This window comes from Argiope bruennichi, chromosome 8 (genome assembly GCF_947563725.1).
Source record: "Argiope bruennichi chromosome 8, qqArgBrue1.1, whole genome shotgun sequence".
In the NCBI taxonomy this organism is placed as follows: Eukaryota; Metazoa; Arthropoda; class Arachnida; order Araneae; family Araneidae; genus Argiope; species Argiope bruennichi.
This window is the reverse complement of record NC_079158.1, coordinates 75,604,069-75,628,332: the sequence shown is the minus strand read 5'-3', so window position 1 is coordinate 75,628,332 and position 24,264 is coordinate 75,604,069. Positions and strand designations below refer to the sequence as shown.

The 24,264-nt window shown below is 29.5% G+C and overlaps 1 protein-coding gene across 1 annotated transcript in view; it reads left to right on the top strand.

Moving 5' to 3' along the window:
* LOC129980965 (kin of IRRE-like protein 1) overlaps positions 1-23,683 on the top strand; it is a 497,116-nt gene extending 473,433 nt beyond the window's left edge. Inside the window, exons 10-12 of the mRNA XM_056091509.1 lie at positions 10,894-10,924; positions 13,244-13,385; positions 20,731-23,683. Coding sequence (XP_055947484.1) covers positions 10,894-10,924; positions 13,244-13,385; positions 20,731-20,916 — 359 coding nt within the window. The 3' untranslated portion in view covers positions 20,917-23,683. The remainder of the gene's footprint in view (positions 1-10,893; positions 10,925-13,243; positions 13,386-20,730) is intronic.
* Positions 23,684-24,264: the final 581 nt, after the last annotated feature.

The following is a 24,264-nucleotide window of genomic DNA, read 5'->3' as shown; positions in this document are numbered from 1 at the left end:
AGGTGAAACAAAAGTTTGATAAAGTTCATCTCTTGCTTCTCGTCGGATGTTATGTCTATCGGTATGAAGTCGGTGCTAATAGATACGTCAGCAATTTGACTGGCTCGTTTCGAAGAACGTGTGAAAGGAATAAATAATTCCCCGTTTTCTGCTTCTTAATCACAGTATTTAATGATATATAAAATTTTATTCGTACCACTCCTGAAAGCTTTTTTACACCACTTGAATTAGCCATATCAATACGAAATATTCAGTTAAAATAAAGTGCGGTCAGAAATGACATAACACTCACATACACGTAAAAAAAAAGAACTAAAAAAGTATCTAATGCGAGAAATCCAAGGTCAAATGTGATCATCGTTCCGCGTCTCACCCCTTAATAAAATGGAATTGTCGAAGTATGGTCTCAGAATCCGATCCGTCTCGAATCATGAGAGGTTTGCTTAATATTGTGAAGGTGAAAAGTGGAAACAATAATATAAAGTTGTTATATTTGGTAAAAATAACGTAAGTATTAAGTATGTTTATATTTTCTATTTTAAAATTTAAATTTTATCATATAAATTTCTTCTATCAAAAATTAGTGTAAAATAAGAAGTTCTGGCTTTTGTTTAATGGAATCTTAAATAAAACACAGGGTGTTAAAATATTCCATATTTTCTTTCGCAACGTTTTAACATAAATTTTGTTAAATGTATTATATGTAAATTATGTTATGTAATTGTCGGAAATAATATAATTGTTTAGTTTCTTGAAGACCCTGCAGAAAAACTTACAAATCCAAAGACACTGAAAGCTGAATTTTCCTTATTTGAACAAACGAATAAAAGAACAAAAAACTTAGATTTGTAATTTGATGCCAAACTCAGTAACCAGTGAACGAGTATTTTCAATTTCAGGCAATATTGTGGCCAAAATAAGAACGAGACTTAGCCACCGTTCAGTGGATATTTTATGTTTTTTACAATCCTATTTTCTTAGTAGAAATTAGTGAAAATAATATAAATATTATTTGGCATTTTTGTTTGTGTTTTCGTTATTTTGTGTAAGTAATATGTATAAGTAATCTTAAATTTTGTTTTTTTATATTTTGACTTTGATATTGATTTCGTTTTTTGTTATTTTATATAAATTAAAATAAAATAAAATAGAATAGGGAAAAATATTTTATTTTTCCCTATTCAATTTTTTTTTTTTTTTTTTGACAAAAATTCGAAAACCGGTTTTTCAAAAAGTCGGTGTTTGTATAAACCCTATTTTACAGATACTTTCAGCTCAAAACATGACAAATTATTTCCATTAACGAAGTTTTAAATGCTCATAAAAATTGTATTTATTAAAATGATTTTTATCTTTTGGCCTGTTGCATTTTATGTCATTTGAATTCTATGCAAGGTAAATAAAAAGGAAATATTTCCATTATTTTTTAACTTACTTTGAAAATTTTGCTAAATTTTCATTTAATAAGCGTTTTTTTTTTTTTTTTTTTTTTTTTTTTTTTTTTTTTTCAAACAGTAAAAGCAATAAGTGTATTTTTTCCTTCGAATAGTGAATACCTTTGAAATCTGTTTTAGTTATTTCGTACTAGAATAAAAAATGTCTATATATATTTTTTTTTTTTTTTTTGAATTCATGTTCAAACCTAGTCGGATACTCTAATAAAACTTAAATGATTTATTTGGATTAAAACTTTATTTCTGAAATAAAAGCATGAAAAGGATTTGCGCGCAGTTTTATAAGAAACCGAATTAAAAGACACTGTAGATTTATTTGTCATAAATTTCGAAAACTCTTTTCAGTTTTGCGAAATATGTTATTTTAATGAAAAGAATTAAGTCAGCGAGACTAATAATCCCAGAATTCCTTTAATTCCATTAAGTGGACGAAAACTAATGCTATCCAGTTTGGCTTAGCTGTTGCTTTAAACAAATATTATTAATCAGTTACGAGAAATATTAATGATGCTTTAGTCGAAATGAGATTTAATTCCTTTGGAAAGAGATCATAATTTGTATAAACTTCTCTCCAAACTCTTCACCGGATGCATTGAAGCTCAAGTTAAGTTATTGAAAGTCCTTGCGGTCATACTCCTCAAATATTAGCATCTTCACATCAATTCTATGAATATTTAGCATGGCTAAAACTCATCAATGGGAATTCTTACCAATTATTTTTAAACAGCTGAATCGGGCATTTGTTTAATGTATGGGGAGAAAATGATTGAATCATTTGAATTTGAATTCGAGTATTAAACACCAAATAGTTGATAAGTTTCGCTGATTGAATACCCAATAGTCTAAAAGTGTTCCTTGAACTTTGGCGATGAATAATTCACGCCAACCACCTTATAATTAATATTTTGAGGTGGCAGAGAGTTAATATGCTTTAAAACGTATCCGTGCTCGAAAGCATTGGATAGAAATCCACGACACATTTCTCCCAGTATTGACTTAGTGACAAACAACTTTATTCCCTACAGAATTTCGTATTAACCCTCCAAGCGGCAACCCCGGAAAAAGACGGAATCTTTTCTCCCTTCAAAACGGCGGACCCGTCTATAGACGGAAACAAAAACTCCCTTAAAACTGTCACTGCCCGTATTTTTACGGGTTCCAGTTTTTCCCTACCCCCAATCTCAAGCTGTGAGATAATGAGAAGGAAATGTGAGATAAGGAAAAGTGAATCGTTATCAGTGGACGATATGATTGATGTCTTCTTGCTCGCGCCCTTTTAACCATTTTAAAATCTCGCTTACGTTCTGAGGCGTTACTTTTGAAATTTTGATAATAATTACGTATCCAAAATGAAATTTAAATAACGAGAATAAAATTGAACGTATGAAAATATATACCTCTAATGAATACATACATAAACGTATTATTATTAATAATTTAAAACATAAGGTTTTAAAGCTTTCTAGCATAAGAAAATAGTTAATGTAAAAAATAAATAAAAAATATAATATTAAAATTTGACAAGTTTCTTTTTTATAGCGTGCTTTCATTTAAGGATTTTAGAATTGACATTGCTTATGCAACTTATTTTTGAAAATAAGACACTAAACTTATTTACAGAATTTACTTAACGAACGAAACTTTTTAACTTTTAATGAATTATTTTTTTTTAGTATTCATTAATAAGTATATTTCAAAACGGGGAGATATATAGAACCAATATATTAAAGTGTGATTTTTCGGAAAGATTAGTATTCGTTACATTAAATCCTTATTTTTATAACGTAATAAACTATGTATGAAAATTAAATATTTGTTTCATTCTTTAAACCTTATAGAATTTCACACTCTTTGACGAATTCGAACAAAAATGTAAGCATTGTAGAGATAAGTTTCATTGTTTTTATATTTTTCCTCTCGTTTTTAATAATATTTTCAAAGTTAATATAAGCGCAGTTTTTAAAGGTTCTATTTTTTGTATCGAAATATTAATCTTATTTCACTGTACAATCTTATATATACATCGCACGATTCTGTTTATATGAAACTGGTTTATATTGACATTTTTACTCTTAATGCTGAGTAATTTAATCCACGAATTTTAATCCACTTGAAAGTGAGTGAATGTGTGAGTTAAATGTGAGAATTAATAATTTTAAAATAGTTGCCATTATTTTAACTCCTTGATCTAATTTTATCTCATATGTTAGCATTTAAAATTTTTTTAATGCGTGCAACTGGCATTTAGACTATTTTCTTCTCCTGTTTGGTCAGTTCGAGTTCACTGGATGTGATTTTTAACAAACAAGACGGGATATGATCTTTGTTTTATTTTATTTTTGATCACGAGAGTAAAAAAAATTCGGAAACACCCACTTCCATGTAATTTGAAATTCTTTATTCTTAATAACCTTTAGCCTCACATTTTCATTTTTTTAAAACAGAACTAGTTTGAACAAGGGTGTCAGACGTGAAGGTCACTTGCGAATATTTCTATTAAAGTAGCGAATATCTCTAATTATAATGAATATGAATGTTCGTATTGGCGATCTCCAGATCAAACTATTTGACTTAGAGCGAACACACTTCGCCATTAAATAATTAGAAAACTGTTAATGTTCACCTCGAGAGGAAATTTTCAAAATTTTAATTAAAACTTCTGTTAATTAAAAATTATTTAAAATTTTACCATTTATCAGCGATAAAATACGAAATTATTCTAATATAATTTATACAATGTGTCATTTATACATTTGAATGTATCACCAAGAAAATTCATTCTTTGAGGTAAAATTAAGATCTTGAACTTTTAGTGTCTTATTTATTGAGATGCTAATTATGGAGCATTCTCTTCAGCCACATGGTTTATTTGTATTTCAGTAAAGAAATTTTTACCCCTTTGCTTTAACTTAGATCTTTTTAACCTTTTAACTAAATCATCATCAATGGGTAAAAAGCCGGAATGAAATATAAGGATAACAATGAAAACGTTTAGTTTCAATTAAAAATAAAATATATTTTTAAAATATGCTAAAATATTTTTAATTTAATTAAAAGTGGGAAAAAAATTTGAATTCACAATTAATGTACAAATTATTTTTCTACTGTGATATTTTCGAATGAACTTTAAAATTTTAATAATTTTTATTAACCCTTTAAAGGGCCTTTTTTTCCTAGTCATGTTGGAGTAAAATGTTTTTAAAATTAAGATTGGACTAGGAAAAGTAATTAATTCAACTTATTAGATCAATTTAATCTGATTTATTAATTAATTTTTCCAATTAATAACTAAGAAATAAATCAAGGCATTTCATTTTATTTGAGATAAACAATTGAAACCTCTAACCTACAATTGAAACCTTATTGAAAAATTCGTAAGAATTTATGCCAACTTACATAACTTTATTCAAAAATTGTTGAATTTGGTGATGATCATACTTCCCTTGTCTCTTGAAAGGGTTAATTAAAATTTTAAAGAAATGATTCCCACTGTCCAAAGTATGTAGGTGCAGATTTTGGTAATTCTATTTCAAACTGTCTGGTCTGAAAAGTACCAATACAACCAGACAAATAATGACACATACACTTGTCCATCTTTATTATTAACTTAGACGAATGTTTGTGCTTGGCGTCTATTAGAGCTTCCATATATATCTTAATGGAATGTGTATCTTAGAAAATAAAAATGTGTAAAATGTTTTTTTTTTCTGAAAATTTTTAAAAATTATGAATTAAAAATAAAATGAGATTTTGAAGTGTATTCCATCATAACTTTCAAAATTATTACAGAATAAGAAGGAATTTTTGGAAATTTTTATTGAATAAGAGATATGAGAAATCATCTGAGTCATTTCAAAAATTAAAAAGAAATATTCAGTATATACATAAAACTGTATTGCTGAATGATTCTATTCCCTGTATTTAGAAATTTAATAAGCCTGATTGGTTTCAACAAAACAGGTTTTGCATTAATTGAAGTTTATTCACTCCCGTTTTAAATTAAGGAATTACTGTCAAGGAGCTGACAGAAAATTCAAAAAATCTGCAATACAGAATGGTACAATGAGTCTGCAATAGTATGAATTATGACTATCAAAATTTGAAATTTCAAGATGTTTTGCTGAAGAAAACATTTAATTAAAAATTTTATATTGGCTAGTAACCTCGACGTAACACATGTGCTGATCACCGAAAGCAATAAATAATGTAAAAGTAATAAGTAAAAAAGATCAATGCAATTGTATTTGCAAAGCTTTTAAATTCAGATTTTTCTTTTTAATGATTCGTTTACCCCACGGTTTGTCGTTATCTGATTGCAAAATAGTAAGAGCTTTGATTCTAACCCGAAAAACTTAAAACTGAGATTTTTCAAAAATTGTAATTTATTTTAAAACAGTACTTAATATTCTGTAGGAACTTGATTTGAAAGTATTCAAAAAATTCCAGTTGCAAATGGTTAATTATGAGTCTAAATAATCTGTATTATTTGAGTCATTTTTCCAGGCCAAATTTGTATCATGAATATTACAAAGAAATATTTTGACAATTATTTTTATTTGTTACAGTCATAAGGCGCATCGACCAGTTATTTCAGCATTACTGAATAACTGGCCAATTAGCTTTGCCAATTAAATATTGTAAAGTATATTTAATTATAATATTTTAATCATTCAGATAAATACTGAAAATCGATATATTTGAAAGTGAAACATTGCATGAAATTCCCTAATTACACAATTATTTTTTTTGAATACTGAAGAAACAAAGTTATAACGTATTGTTACGTATCGCAATTAATGTTTTAAACAAGCATTTTAAAATATTAAAATAAATTGGCAATGCGCTGAAAGGGTTTTTTTTAAAAAATTAAATCACTCGCAGGTAATGTCGAGAAATAATTTCACAGTACTACGGAAATCTCTTCCTAAGCACTGAAAGAAAAATGCTCTTAGAAATCGAAAGACTACCATAAGAAACACCTGCTACTCACAGCATGAAATTTGCTAATCACTTCCCACCTGCAGCGCTGAACTGACCGCAAAAGGGGAAAGCAATCCTTTTGACCAAACCGCGACATTTTTAAGGTTGAACCTGTTATTCCGGCGTGCCGCTTTCGGTAAGGATAGCAATCTGAAAGCCGCCGCCAGGAGGGTTAAAGCTTATGAAATTTATGATTCGATTCTATTTGGATCTGCATTGGAAATCCGTTTTCCTTGTTATTCAAGAGGAAATAGGTGGTTGAATATTTCTGTAACAAGCATGGATTATATATGGGGATCTTCACAATTTATAATTCACTATTTTCAGTGTTAGTAGGTGATGATGATTCTGGTTTCTTCAACTTTATAATGATATTTCTAACGTCGCTGATTAATTTCAAGAAAGATTTATGATTGGTTTTAATTATTTTTTAAATCATTGAAAATAATAAAATTCTAAGTTCTATTTCGTCCCCCCGCCCCAGTCTTTTTTTTTCTGGAATTTTGAATTTACTTCTACCATAAATTTAATAATTTATACTTAAAATTTCAATTAATTAACTAATGTATAAGTAACGCAAATAAATGTTTTATCTATGAAAGATAATTCTAATAGTTTTCAGAAATACACAGGTAACTTAATAATAAGTTTGTAGGCTGAAATGGCACTTTGAGATGGCAGAGGGCGTTTGCTTTTACGGCTGTACAAATTTCAGTAAGACATAACTGGACATTAATATTATCCCATTATAGGCGTTATGTATTTATTAATAAAATTTAACCAAATAATGTCGTGAAGTCTTTTCAAATCTGTCTATGAATAATTCCTAACTAACTGTCTCACGAAATTATCTTTTATGGACAGGTTATATGCAATTTTTTTTTTTGAAATCATACATTTGCTTTTACAAATTAATTCAAATGTGTGTTGCTTGTGTACAGATACATCCACTATCGTATTATAATTTCAAACTTTAGCCTTAAGTTATGGTACATACATCCGGTTTGTGTCGGAGAACTCATTAGAAGCAAGCTACCAGAGAAGCGATTAACCATTAAAAGTCATAACACAGGAATTTTCTACGTTGAAAAAGTGCTGGAAAAGTAATTTGCGATAATTTTGCTCGAATTTCTCCCCTAAATTCTGCGGAAAGTGGTAGAACCGTAAATATATGTATATTTGCTGTCAATGTTCTTCTAAACGCTAATCACTTCACTAGCATTTTGTGTCATATGGCATAAATTAGATGTGTGCACTGGGTTTAAACATATATCAGTCTTTTTATTAAAGTTTCTTTATAGCCACTGGCATGAATTTTTTTTATTTGTATTGGATTAATTTTGTTCAAAAACTGAATTTTGAACCGTAAACTTGAAGTAAATGAAATTGATTAGAAGAGTTAATTTGTAAAAAATAAAACTGTGAATGCTGACCAATTTAAATGTGATCCTAATCATTGAGAAATTACTTTCCATCATTTGGTGCTCTTAGATTTAAGGAAGGCAGTCAATGTAATTATCTACTGCACGTTCTTTCTCTCCTATTCCTATTAAGAATCAAGTATAATGACCCTCAGTTATAATCTATTAGTCTCTAGGAATCATTAAATGTTAAGACCTATCTTGCATTAGGATAATCGCTTGTCGCAACAAGAAGCATCAACAAAATCTCGTCAGCAGTTAACTATCCGAAACTAGGTGAATACGCATATTGAAGGCTTTATGGTACTGGCACTGTGAAGTTAGGTCCAAGATTTAATCTAAATATTGTTCTGAAGAAAGCTTACCATATATTTATAAACTGCGATTTAGTAAATAAATTTAATGATAGGCGATAGACTAGCCCATCAGTGGAAGATAAAAAAATCGATGGTTTCAGCACTTACATTAGGATAATCTCAACAAGTAGCACCAGCAAAATCTCATTGTCATCTGGATTGTCAACAGTTGGCAATCCAAAGTTAGTGGCACACGCATACTGAAGCCTTGATGGTACTGGCACTTTGGGGTTAGGTACCGGATTTAATCTAAGTATTTGTCTGATAAGTTACCAGACATTTATAAACTGCCATTTAATAAATTAATTTAATCATGGACGGTAAACTCGCCCTTCAGAGGAAAATATAAAATCGATGGACGACATGTGGAATTTCTTTACCTTCTTCCTTGGGACATAAGAAATTAACACATTGACATGCTGAATTTCTTATATTGTAATTTAAATGAACACTCCGCTCACCGGTGACCTCCCACGGCAATCAAGGTGTTAAAAATAGTTATAAAACAAATAATAACCATAGCTTTCTATTTCAGCTCTGATTAATACAAGTGCCTTCAGACCACTTAATATGCATCAAGGGAATTATTGCTTAATATAGAGAACTTTTATTACAAATTAAACCATTAATCCTTTAAACAATAAAATGGAAGAATTATTTCTGTCCTGACGAAATGTATGGAAATAAAACAACTTTTAAGCTGAAAAGCTTTCTCCGATAGAGCAGCGCTCACCGATTCGAGAAACAGACTTTTCAAGCTTGCCCCCTCCGCGGACTAATATTTTACATTTGCGTTGAAATAATTTATGGTTGTAAAGAGTCATTACTGATTTTCCATTAACGTTCTGCTCTGAATAAAATAATAAAAGTTCCTGGAAAATGACATCATAATAAAAAAAAATAGCGGATATCAAGCTCACTCCTGATACAGCTAATAACAGATTGGGGGAAAATTTAATTGATTAACGACGTTTTATAAGTCACCTCCTCCGCAGACGAACGTGTGTTTCACGCTTTGTATTGATTTTTTTGTATTTTTACAATATGTATATATATATATATTCATCTCTCAAAGCGAGGTCTTTTTTTTTCTCCGCTCGTCGCATTTGTAATCATTGTGAATGTTAATACTTATAAAATGCAAAATGGACGCGTTGTTTGTTTTTTCATGACACGCGCAAATTGTCTTTGTGCGTTGGCAATAGATGATCTGCAGCTGCATTGAAAGAATTTGATGAGGGGGGATAGGGGGTGGTGATAGAAGGTCGCATTGATTTTTCGTATGTTTTAAATACGTCCCAATTTTTTTTTTTATATTGTTATTTTTATTTCTTCTTCCACTTGTGTTTGAAAAGGAGGAAGTTCAAGTTAAACGGTTTTATGATTTATTTTTTCTTTCTTTCTTTCTCTCTCTCACAATAAATTCTTTACTAAGGAGTGCGTTCTGTGAATGTAATTACCTTATATGATAGAAAAATCTTTTTTTTTTTTTTGGACTAATCGAAATTCATTTAATGGATTTCGGCAAAAACGTTTTTTGAATGTTGAATGGTAAAAAAGAAAAGTCTTTCTAACGACGTAGCAGAATTTTAAGTGTCCGCCTGTCTGCTAAAGTTGTGTTATTTTTAGTTCTGTCTAGATAAGGAAGACGAACTATTAAAAGAATACTGTCGCAGAAAACTATGGATAGGATGCCTTTAATTACCAAAACAGAACCCTATACGAACTGAAAAATATTTCAAAATTGCATTATCGCTTTCAAATATTTGTCAATATATTTGAACATTTTATTTTTCGAATAATAGATTTGGACGCCATTTCTTTGGGCACTTTAATAAACATGCTAATCAAATAAAATACAAAAGAAGCTACAACTAGGATTAAATATTTATTTTGGTATTTCTTCTTTGTTTCATAAAGATAAATTGTTGCTTAAGAATCAAATTTTTAAAAATATTACAATAGAAAACCTTAAAAAGCTAAGTTGCTAATTGCATAAACAAGATCTTAATAATCTATTAAATTAAAAAGAACTCATAAATATTTATTAAAATGTTCCTGTTATGAAAGCTAACTTTCTTATGTATTTGGAGTAATGGAATTAAAGTACTTTATGAATTCTTTTAACTATTTTCTCACTTACTTTTATTTTTCTACCATTAAGAATCGTAAACAGTGGAATTTCATTTTTTTAATTCAAATGTATATTGCTCATCTCATAAACTACGGTTATCTGCAAATATACTTTTTTTATGAATATACTAAATTAATTATTGAATGGAAATTTATACATCACATTATATAAAGAAGTGTTTGAAAATTGTTTCCTTTTTAAACGTTTGTTTGCATTTATTGGAGCACTATTCTTTTTTAGTTTACCTAAGTGCCATTATCCTTTTATTAATTTGTAAAAATTTTAGCCTTTTCTTTTGTATTAATAATAAGAAAGAAAATGTGAATATTGAAGGCAAAATGCTTTCACTTTCTATCCTTAAACCTATCCTTTAATGGATTTCAACTTTCTTTATTTTTAAAGGAGCAAATGCTTTATTTAGATAATGAACTTTTATAAAAGTACTTGCATTCTTTTATGATGTTATTTAGAAAGTAAAAATATGTTTTCATTGGCATTTTTTATTTCTAATTAGTTTTCATTTTTCTCATCTAAAATTTATTTTCCAGGTAAAGGATTTAAACCGGACAGCAGCGAAAGGTAAAACAGATTTATAATATTGTTTCTTTATTTTTTAAAAATAATTTCACTGTTAATGAAGTATTATGCATCTTAATGAGGCTGAATATTGTTAAAAATATACATGTTGCCTAGCCTTATTGTGATTTTCTAATGTTTCGATGTATTTAAGAGAATTCTATAGGCTGTCTGGAAAGACCAAATTCTCTTGACCATTTAAACCGAATACATCAGAGATCTTCTACCATTTTGTTTACTGAAATAGCTCCCGAGCTCTTTTCGTAAACCATGCCAATGTTTATATTCCATTTAAGTCCATCGAGGTTATTTTTATATAAGTGAAAAAAGACAACCTTACATTTATCACTATATGATATAGGATTACGTGTCCGTTTTAATCGCTTGCCAAGCGTTTGGTAGAGATAAAGTATGAGCCATTTATGCGTGGATCATATAATCAGATTCTATAATTCGTCTATGAACAGTGTTCTTGGACATTTTCATCTTAAACAGAATCATCTAGAAATTACCGGGAAATCCTCATAATTTCGAGTGCTGACATTTTCTGACATAAAGCCTTTCTTTGGCTCTCCTATCATTGCGAATATCTATCATACGTGGTCTTTCTGAACGATGTTTTGGTTTAAATTAAGTTTTACGAATAATACATAAATCATACATTCAGAATGATTTAAAAGTTACGATATTTCTTTACTAGTCTTACCGAACAATTTGAAATTCATTATTTTACTCGCTTCTTAATTGAAGAGCTGTGAGGGTTTCGGCATCTTGAGATTCGGCAAATGACTGTTTATTTTTCTTACAATATATATATTAGGTAAGGAATTGACGTCATGTTTACCGATACAATATTTGCATAAAACTGCTTTTCTCTATAAACTTTTGGAAAGAGATATCTATTTACTCTATGATTTACATATCGGCATTAAATTAAAGAGGTAGAACTACTATTTTTTAATATTATAGAATACTGTATGTCGAGCTGCATGACATTCATAATGTTTCGATAAAAATGTCAAATGTTCATTCATATTTAATTCTTCGTTATTTAAAATCCTTTTTAGGATAAAAGTTTTCTCTCAAATCCTTTTTATGTTTATTAAGAAAAAAAAGTACAGTTTTAAAGAATACAACAAATTTCAGTACTAGCTTAATTTTTTTTAATAATCCTGTAATAATGTTTTCTAAAAGAAAAAGTTTTTTACCCTGAAATAGTTAAATATTCTATATATTCTTCAAAAAAGTTTCGAAATTATTTTATTAATGACGCTTCTTATGAATAGCTTCATGCTATAAAATAATTTTTCGATTATATTTATTAAATTCTTGCTATAAAAATTAAAGCATGTTTTTTGCTTATGTTCATTGTGTTATTACATAATAAACTGTCTTTTACTTGGATTATTTTTAAGCAATTTTCCTACGAAAAATTTATACTTAATGCAAATCTGTCTGTGAAAGTCTCAAAATTTAATTATGTGCGAGATCACCATTATATAACACCAGCTATTTAATACGTTTTAGTGGTTAATGTATGTGATAATATATAACAAAATGTGAGGCAACCTAAACTTGTGATTGGAATGAAACTTCTTTTCTCATATGTTCTGAGGAATTTCACTCTTTAAAATTTCTAATTTTTTTGGATGCACGGTGAGCCAATCACATCATTAAAGGGTGCTTTAATCTACACAAAATCATGAAGCACAGGTATCAAAACACTGAAGAAATTAACAACACTCAAGCAACAAATCGTTACTAAATAACCATAACTGCATAAGGGCATTGAAACTAACTTGTTAGAGATTAGCACTCAAAAAAGAGATTTCGCTCTACTACTTGCTTGAGCTCAAATCAACTACCTAATTACTGACTTCTCTGATATTTTTATAGTTCCCATGACAGGGCATGGAATGTTTTAGAACAAATTATGGAACTCACATCCTAATTGACTTATCGCAGAAATACTCGAATATTCTGGGTCCTACATATTTATCGCTAAGTCCGGAACTCATTGACCGGTATCCATTCAGTATCCACTAGAGCTATCAGTAAAATTATCTGCCTTATTAGGAAAGTAATTGCACAAGAAGCCATGTTACACATACACTACATTATGCTATATAGAGAGACGGTACTGTTTGAGATCCTTTTCTGACAAATTATTAATAGCTAGAAGATTCATTTTTTTTATTAAACATCTGTATTTTTGAAATAATATTCGTGTCTCATTTAAACGAGAGCCTTTAAAATCTCTCTGATTTGAAGATAAAGTTTTCTAAACTTCCAAAATAATGAGTTTACTATTTTTTTCTTTAGCGATGCCGAAAGTGGCCGATCTGCAGAATTGATTCACAACGGCAGATCTAAACCTGGCGCTATTCCTCCTGATGCTCTTTACACGGCTACCAAAAGGGACAGCAACTCTTCATCGGACAGGCCACTCTATGAAAACCTTAAGGTGAGCCATTGCACATGAAGTTATGCTTGCAATAATTTTAATTTCTGCTTATTAGGAATTACGGTATAATATCTATTTTGTCTATCGCCTCGAAAAGAACAGTTCCGATAAGTATAAATATGCATTTACCCCTTTACTATGAAATTAATTATATGAAGTCTTCAGTTTTGTTGTTTTGATTCATTTAAGAATTTATATAGAACATTTGAAATATTTCTTTATTCTTTGTATAGCATTATAACAATTATGAATAGTTTAATTGTTGTTTGAAAGAGTCAAAATGAGATAAATGGATGCACGCATGCTGTACGGGCAAACCGGTTAAGGGGTTAAAGGTGCGAGTGAATACAATTAAATGTAAGCATATAAATTTATGTGTATGAAACAAATCTAATTTTTCATACTCACTTACTTGATGACATTATTCACATAATTTGCAAATCTAAATTACAGAATGTTATCAAGGTATTAGAACAAATAATATTTAAGAATTAAAAATGCCATGATATGATGCTCATTATGTTTCTACAAGAATGATGTCATTCAAATGACAAAGGATTAAGCGAATGAGCTTTTAATGCTTGATTTTTTGAAATTTTCATGAACTATAAATAGAGCAACTTTTAAAATAAAAATATAATCTGATGAACTGCTATATTACTAATATGTTTGGGTTTAGTTTAGTTATATTAACGTCCCGTTTTAAAGTAACACTAAGGCTATTTTGGGACGGACCTCGTAATTTTGAACTTCGATCAGATGACGAGGACGACACCTGAGCTTGTACCCTCGACACCACACCAGCGGGAGAACTTTTGGCCGGGACGGTTTAGCCTTGCACCAGACCCGCTTACACGACGATTCTTCGGTGGAATCGGGTTTCAAACCTGAAACCCTCCGGTTCCGAAGCCGAGACCTTACCATCAGGCCACTACGCCCGCCAATGTGTTTGGAATTGAATTAAATGGGAATTGAAAATTTCTAATCATAATAAGTGTTGACACAATTAAACATTAAGTAATTAGTTTAAAAAATTCTTCTAACTACTGGAATATTTTTTTAGTTATAAAAGAATCGATTTATTGCAATATTGTATTTTTTTTTTAACAAAATACAATAATTACCTTATTGATCATTCGCTCGTGTTGGCAAAGCTTTTTGAACCAGAAATCTAAAAAGAAAAAGAAATTCTATATTTCATTCAAACAGAATTAAGTTGCATAATCTTTTTATTTTTTTATTTATTTATTTATTTATTTTTTTTTTTTTTTTAGTTTTTTAAAATTAATTTAAATTAAGATCGAAATCATGAATTTTTAATATAACCGAAAAAGGATCGTAGCTGTCGTATGTTATTTCCACATACGTTTTCCCAAAGATTATTATATTAAAAATATCTTTCTTACCGTATATTTAGTTTAATTTTGAATATATATGTTTCTTGGATTTTAAATTCCTTGGAATATACAATGTACTCTTCATTAAATGTTTACATTGTTCTTGAATAATTTAGGATAAACTTTCAACTTCTTCAATTTTACATAGTATTTGTTATACTTACAATGACTGATAAAAAATGTCTTTCGAAATTACAAACTTTAAATTAGGTTTGAGAAAAATTAGAAATTAAATTTACTTATTATGAGACGTGATTTTTTTTGGGGGGGGGGCATCTCTGTGGTCTTTAGTAAAATAACTTTGTATGCTGAAAAAAAAAAACATCCATTGTAGGAATGCATTTATAATAAAAAAATAAACGAAAATTGTGCTGCTTAATCTTAAAAAAATGTGATCGTGATAAAAAACATAATTTAGCTTATTTTAACATAATTCATTCTAAAAACATAATTTAACTTATATAGGATTAAAGAAGAATTTTTTTTTTCTAAGCGTCCGAAGCTTGGTAATTGAAAAGAGACACGACAAAAGCTTGGTCAATAACAATTTCAAAGGGGGAAAAAAAAAAAAAAAAAAAAAAAAAGGTGGAATTAATAGAATTTGGCGATTTTTTAAAACAACTCAGATAAGAGGATTCCGCGTTTCGGAAGAGAATAAAATGACGAGTACAGCTCCTCGTTGGTTTTTCATATCATATAGCACAATGAAGAGCTATATTCGCCATGCGACTAAAGTTACTGTTGAACATGATAGTAAATTTGGTTTGAAATTTCTAGTGTACTGAATCCGGTCGAACTTTTATTTTTATGTTGATATCATAGATCGGCATCACATATTGTTTACGTTAGATTGTCCTGGTAGAAGTTATGGCCAAATTATTGTTAGTCAGTGGATTTCATACTTATAATCATTTAGCCTAAACATCCATTATACTAGAGGGAAAATATGCTGTGAGATAAACACTTTAACGAATAAGAGTAATGCACACTATGAAAATCAAGTTGATTGGAGGGATTTAGAAAAATCAGAAGAAATAAGCATATATTTATCTGGTGCCGATAATGAAACTATTTATTATGTAGTTAAATATTGCCAAGAAGAAGAAAACGGGCTTATCGACAAATAAGTGATTTTAGTGAATATTCGCTATGGAGTCAGACACGTCATCAGAAGAATGGATTTCAAAAAAAATAAGATAATGTGCCTGAAATAATAGTAAAAAAAATGGGGGAGTGCTTGGTGTAAAAGCGAAAACTAGGGACTAAGTCATTAGAGATTTTTGAAGAAGTGTGGAATATGAACTTACGAATTATGATTATGTCCATATAATTAATATAATTTTAATGAACAATATGTAAGAATTACAAGGCCGGGATAGCCTGGTTGGTAGGGAGTTGGATTCGCGTCCCTTCAGTTGAGAGTTCGAACCCTGCCGGCCGAAGACTCTCCGTGTGTGTGTGGTGGCTGGCGCACGTATAAATCTGTCGTGGTCACGAAGTCCTCCATGTCGAGAGTAATATCACGAGGGGTACTGGATCTTGATTCGGTCTAAATTACGATCTGTGGATGAGTGAAAGAAATGCATAAATGAAGTCGGCCCCGTAAATAGTGTTGTGACGTGTGTGTAGCTAAGTCGTACTCTTGGTCCTAGATGGCGCTACGGAAAAAACAAGAGATGCACCCTTGGCTTAAAATCACTGACCTCTAAAGTCAGTGGGATTGTCTATGACAAGTGCCATTAGAAGCAACAACAACAAGAATTACAAAATTTTCTTAAATGAAAATTAAATGGTTATTTCATGCACAATTTTCAATCATTAAATCTTACTGGAAGGGATTAAGTGGCATTTTAAGATTAAAATTATAGCTATTGGATCATGTGTGATATGGGAAAACTGCGCAAATCAGAAATTTAACTCTGAAAATCCTTTTTAAGGGGTCGAAAATAAATTGAATTTATTGTATATATTTCATCATAAAACGAAAATACATTTTTTTTTAAAAATGAAGCTAATTGCTTAGTACTATAATTTGATACTTACTTAGCTATTCTAAATAGTTATGCGGTTTTTAATATAAGAAAGATTTAATAACTTCATGTTAATCATAATTTCAAAGTTAAGAAAAAATTCATTATTTAAAAGTTATTAACAATCAGTGGTCTTAAATTTCATTTTTATATATTTTTTATTAGCAAATATAAAATTAATTTTTGTTGTAATTCAACCATTTCTAAATAATTATTTTTAAAAGCTTTTTGATATACTAATGTTTTAGAACATTGTCCTTTATAATTAATAAATAATAAATTACACAAAATTAAAGTATTTCTTTTTGCTGTCATGCTAAAAGTATAATAGAAAGCAATGAGATTTTTCTATAACTATATTATTATTTCCGCCTCATTTTTTAAATGTGCTGAGCAAAATCGGGACATATTACAAATTATTATTTCTGTCTGTTTATTTACATTTAAACTCAACTGTTGCTTATGACTGCAGACGCTTTGTGAGTGGTGTATGTATATTTTATATGTATAAAGAATACAAATACATATTCTTTTAACTGCAATATGTTTCTCCTGCATATTCGACTGCAGTGGCATAGCAACGAGGAAGATAGATATTATAAATGCCTCAGACGTCGCCTTGAAAGATGCCGCAAGGACAAAATTATCATGAATTTATTTCAGTTCATAAATCCAAAAATGGTATTGGGGCAAAAGAAAATATCACTTATCCTTGCCACCTTTCTGGCCAAAATAATAAGATAGAATTAAATAAAATTTGCATCTATTCTAAAGTTCTATAATTCATTCCTTTTCACTTCGTTACCAAATATTCTAAAATTAGCCATTACTTATAAATAAAGCATTTCGCAACGCTCACCCCTTTTCTTCAATAACACCTCAGGTAACACGGGCATCTAAAAGGTCCAAGATCTCTCTTCAGCCCCAAGCCTCTTAATCCCTTTCGCCATATCGTAACAATGTGAAGATTCAGATGCATGCAATTTAAAAATTATAAGCCTTCCAAAACAAACGTTGCAATAGTATTGTCTTCCAATCAATGATTCATTCCAGCAAATGACTTGCGGCGTTATGCCTGTGAAAGGTGCTAATGAAGGTTCTATCCTCGAAAATGACAAGTAATTGGCAGACAGAACCCCAAATACAAGGTTAAAACCGACCAGGTAGTATGCAGAAACCTTGGGAAAGTTGGGAATGGAATATAAATTAAGGTTAATGAGAAAAGGCGCCTTACTTCTCCTGCTGGAGATGACAGAATTTCCATTGTTTGCGTTAGAGAATCGCTCCTTACTTGGAGGATTACGTGAAAAGATGTATGGAAAACTGAAGAAACGGGGAAGCTTATTGGTTTAAGTTTATTATTCTTGCAACAATTGGACTAAGAGAGGGGAAAAAATGAGTTCTGCTAGATAGAAATCTGGGAAAATATTTAGGTTAGGTGTCTTAAAAGTTTTAATTTTTATTTTGTTCATTAATTTATATCGCGTATTAAACGGAAAGATACACCTTAATTATCTAGATTTTACCCATAATTCTATTTGATTACCAAATGTGTCACGTATTCATTTCAATATTTTCGGAACCCTAATATCCTTTTTCTCAAGTTCAGCAACATAGCGAGGATAAATAGTGCCAGAAGATATCATGTTTTCTTGAATATAGAATCTAATCTAATCTTATAATAAATTTTTATTCTAAAAAGCGTTTTAGAGCGTTATATATTTTTGAGATATGATTTTTTAAAATACAATTTATCATTAATTATGTAAAATAATGATGGATCATATCGCCGGGAAAAGTAATGCAGGCTCTGTTATAATGATTTCTTTCTTCTAATTATACTGTTAAATATTATGTCAATCTTGCGGATAACCAATGGCTTTGCTCTTCTTTGACGATCTATTGGCAGATGATATCTTCAAATTCAGAAAATTATGGTTGCCGACTTGCTCATTTTACTAGTTTCTTGATTACGCATTTACTGAAGATATCCTTGTTGTTTCTTATGGCACTTGCCATCGACGAGCCCGCTGTTACGAACACAGTGATTTTAAGTCGGTGGGGCAACGTCTCCTGTTTTTATAGTAGCGCCATCTAGGGCCAAGAGAACGACTTAGCTACACACACGTCAAAACCCTTTTTACAGGGCGGACTTCATTCACGCATTTCATTCACTTATCCACAGATCGTAATTTTAGACCTGAATCAGAGAACGATCACCCCTGATCCAATACCCCCAGTGGTATTACTCTCGACATGGAGGACTTTGACCACGACAGATTTATACTTGCGTCAGCCACCAAGCACGCGGGGAATCTTCGGGCGGCGGGGTTTGAACTCATAACCTAAGGAACGCGAATCCAACGCTCTACCAACCAGGGTATCCTGGCCTTGAAGATATCGTATCATCGCCATTTACGGGCCATTAAAGGTCCTATTTATTTTTTGCTGAAAGCTGCAGGATTCTTTCTCCACGAGTCTTCCATAAGGTCTTGAAAGGACAGAATAATTTTATAGGACAGAATAATTTGCTTTTTGCATTCATCTTACCTCAAATTATATTTAATACTGAAGATTCTAGTTAGATGCAGCCATCTCCATTATTTATTTCTCTGTACTTTGATTCATCAATCGAAAATTATTTAAGTGTTCATCTAACTGATGATCTTATCTAAGATTTATTTTGGCAACAGAGCTAATGCTGCAAGTATCCTGTAAAATTAAGCGAAAGCTTACTTTTCGATTAAGTGCTGTACCAGAGAAATGTGATGCGAGATTAGTAAAAAAGAAATGTGGTACTAATTTTTGACCTTCTCTTAAAGTTTGACTTTACAAATGGTGTTAAATATTTTGATATCTCATCTTGAGGCATGTACATCCTCTTTCTCGCTATCACTACGCCACTACACAAAATACATACTAAACATTTTGCCTTTCAAATGCTTTCACTATCTTGTCTATGAAAACGCAAAGTGCCGGAGGTGAACTCAAATGTCATCCATGCTTTCAAATACTTTTCACTTGTATAAAATCTATTGAAAAATTTACTCAAAAACATGCCAAAAATCCTACTAGCAGTCCAAATGAATCATTTGCATTAAAGAAAACTATGTTCTCTTCCATGTCCTCCACGAATTGTAAACTAAGAATCAATGTAGTTTTTTTTTTGTTTTTTTTTTTGAAACAAAGAAATTTGTTTCATCGTAATTTAAAATTTCTCATGTAAATATACATGGCTTAAGAAAATTATAACATAAGGCCCAAGACTGAAAAAACAATGATAAATTTCAAGGAACTCTATTTACAGATATTTTTGCAATCTGCGTAATTAATAATATCAATAAAACTAGTTTATGGAAATAAAATAGATAATTTAAAATTTCATATATCATTTTAGAAATATTAATTCATAAAATTTGAAAATTCTAATTTCAAAATATTAAGTTAATCTACTTAACTCAAGCAAAGATTCATTTACCAGATTATCGCCTGAAATACGTTTTTTGATTAATTAAATGAAATATCCTGTAAAAGCTGTAATAAAAATACCTTAAATTGTTTACTGGATTTTTTTTAACTTATGATAAATTTATTTTAAATATTTAATCAAAAAAATAAAATCCTATTTCTAAAAGGCATGCCAAAGTAATGGTACAATACAATTACTTTGCAACAGAGTTTTTTTTCTTTCTTTTTCTTTTCATAAATTGAATATTTTTTACTTGAAGTCAAGCAATAATCTGTATTATTTACAAAATGATGTATAGAATACAAGTTTTATTTAAAAATATTTTTTTTTAATTTATGAAAAAATTTTAAAAGCCATTTACTATTGACTTTCATCCTATAATTTTATATTTTAAACTCTTTATATTGTTGCAAATTCAGATTTGTAATTAATATTATTATTTATTACAGCCTGATAAAAATGACAACAGGAACGAAGCTTCATTGGTGTATGCCAGTTTGGATTTGCCCAATCCAGTTCCACAAACGAGGAACGGACACAACAAGCCCAAACACAATCCTCCACCTCGCCGAGACAGAACCGAATACGCTGAAATACAGTTCCAGCCTAAAGTTTACGAGCAGGCGTCGCTATAATTGCTGCCAACAGCAATTGAATCTTCTTGTACATTCCACCAAGGATTCCACTTACTACAGTATGATGATCTTGATGTTTGCTTCCAGTCTAATGGCCACTTGGATCGCCAGAGCTTGCGAAAGGAACAAGTTGTTCCTCTACTCGAAAAAACACTTGAAGATCAGTGGATTAATTTATTTAAATTCAATAATACTCACGAGACTGCTGTAAAATATTGTTAATGAGACTGGTGGCTCTTATATGACAGCAACAATGTGTGGACATTTTTAATTATGCACTGTTTGCATAATTTTGACAATTCGCATTTGTTGTCATGTGTACCAAAGATCAAATCGCAGTGAATGGCCCTTGAAACAACTTTCTATGAACTGTGGGTATTCACATTATTGAAATGCTATAAACTTTGTCAAAACTCATGTTTATGATGTGTTGGTTGTGCTGTGGAAATAATTTGAAGACAGCTTTAATTGATATATATATGTATACTTCATGTTCGCTGATGTGCAAAATTGTTTTGATGTTACATATGTCAGATAAACGTAATTGCAGAAATAATTACATTGTTTGTTATTATTAAATGATATGGAGAACTTAATTTCCCTGGCTAATTTTACAAAAGAGCTTAACTTTTTCCAGGATCAAGATTTTTTTTTTCTCTGCATTTTGCTTGTATACATAAACAGTTAATTCGAACTTTCGTATAATAAATTACTTACACATAGGAAAATACTTTTTTTTACCTTGAAATTTTAAGAAACGTAAGTTTATCTTAATGTGTTTAACAATTCGTTAGTTGCAATCATTGATTGACAACGATTGATTGACATTCGCCAACCATTAAAACGATCGCCAAATAACCAATAAAGGTATAGTAAAGGGCATAGAATTTTGTGAATTGCCATACTTGGCGTATTTTCTGTTGGAAAAAATACTATAGTTTGACTATCATACTGCAATGAGTTTTTATTAGATATTGCAACTAATGAATTGTTAATATTAAATCAAACAGTTTCGACCTACTGTAAAACAAATCACCTTCATATCACACAATGCTTTGAGATAGAAATACTCAAATTGAATGAAAGTAGTATAATAAATTTAACTATCAAATCATATCTATTCAAGTTAAACCACTGGTAAAAGGGCTTGTAAAATCTAGAATATAGCAAAAAATTTGTGTTATGCACTAAATGTTTAAAAAATTAATTTGATTACCTCGTCCGAGCTTGAAAGAAATAAAGACGATGGCCTTTGAGTAGTATAAGGCTGTGTTGATAAATTTGCTGAACTCATACTAAACAGAATGATGCTTGTTATCGATATAAGTGTTTATTGGTGTTCAAATTCTATGTCTACTGCAAAATTGTTCTTTTGTGTCGCTGAAAAATGACTAACGTTCTGTACAGACATGTTTGATATTTTTGTGAGTGTTGTTAATGTGTAAAATATCAATGTTCCTTATCTGTAACCTTTTATCTTTAGATGCTAGATATTTTAATTAAATTAATAATCTTTTGTATTTAAAAATGTTTGCTATTTTACATTTCAATTTGTTCAATTTGTATTGTAATGGTTTTTTATATATTTAATTTAGTTCTGCAAAATTTGTTTCTACCTTTTATGCAATGGCATAGTTAGTGTGAATTGTGCTTGGGAAAGCATATTTTACCGCACTCTTCATTTTTGTCATTAAAAAGTGAAATAAATGCACTGATAATTTGTCTTCAGCATTCCTCAAGACTGGCATATAGGACATTTGTACCTTTACTCCATCGTTTTCCCTTCTGCGCTACGCCACTGCTTTTGAAGCAAAAGTTACCACTCAGTAAACTGTTAACAAAACAATCAGTTCGACATAATGCCCAATGCCAAAATAAGTTTAACTTTGTATTTTATTTCAAGATAAATATACAGAAATAAATAATATTTTACAAAAATTAGGTACCATATTATTCAATAATTTAATTAATATTTGTAATTTGTAGCCCCCCCCCTTTTTAAATGAGTTTGTCGAAACAAAAATAAATTACGATATTTTAGCATCTTAAAATATGTTAAGAAAAAATAATTCAAATAATCAATTATTAGTTTTCGACTGAGACTTTTATGTCTTGTTTAGCAAAAACAATGTTCTTTTCAGTATCAATTTTAATGCTTATGAAAAACATTAAAGACTTGATTTTATATTTAAAGTGCATAGAATTTGATTTGATAAAAATCTTTTTTATAGGATTTTACATATATAAATAAAATGGAACTAAGTTTCCAAAGCTTTTAACTAATCTGAGGCAATTTATTCGACATCAAACTTTTTTTTTAATTCGGTAATCCAATAGTATTTGATATTCGAGAAGTTTTATTATTGAATTTGTACTTAGTATTGTAAACTCAAATTACTAAAAATACATATTAATGAAAAAGAGATAAGGCAAATGGCAAAAATTTTATTTTCTACTGAATTAATGTGTAAATTTATATTTTGAATTTACCACTATAAAATCAAAATTAAAGAATTATATGCAAAATGATTTTATATAAATATCAGTTAAAGCCAATTACTTGGAGTGATCATTGATATTTTGTCTCTGGATGTTATGACAGTTTTCAAAATGGTGGCAAGTTATATTTGAGTTGCAATTCCATTAAGTTGTATTTTATTTCTTATAAGATTGATTATAAAGTATTTCACTGCATATTTGTGTCTGTGAGAAATGCATTTTGTATATAGGCATTGATGTACAATTCTGATGAAAATGTCATTTTGATAATAAAATAATTCCAAAAAAATTTTATTATCATTTATTTTATGCCAAATCTCTACATATATTTATTTATTAACAATTTTGAGATGATCTTGAAAAATATTGATTGCCAATGAAATATGTATCATTAATACCATAAATAAGAATTTATTTTTATTAGCCAAGTTTGGCGATTAGCTGATTTATCAGAATTAAATTTCCATATTTTATGTAATTTGGTCTTAATGGCTTCCATAGATAAATAATTTTAAACTTTAAATTGTGATAGACAAGGAATTCTTACGATTTAAGATGTCAGTAACTTTCTGTACATCATGTTAAATAAGCGAATTATCTTTAATTTATTGTAATCTCACTTAAAATGTGATCTTCAATGGCTTCTGTACTTTATGTACAATAAGATTTCAATTTTTTTTTTATAAAAAAAAGCATATTGTACATAGAAACCGACTTAAGCGGGAAAATGAGTTTATATGTTCGTATTTTCATTTTAAATAATGAAAGAAAAATCCAGAATAAAACATTTATAGCAACTTTAGAAACAATTTTAGATATTTTTGAGTTTTACAGAAACGGAATATATTG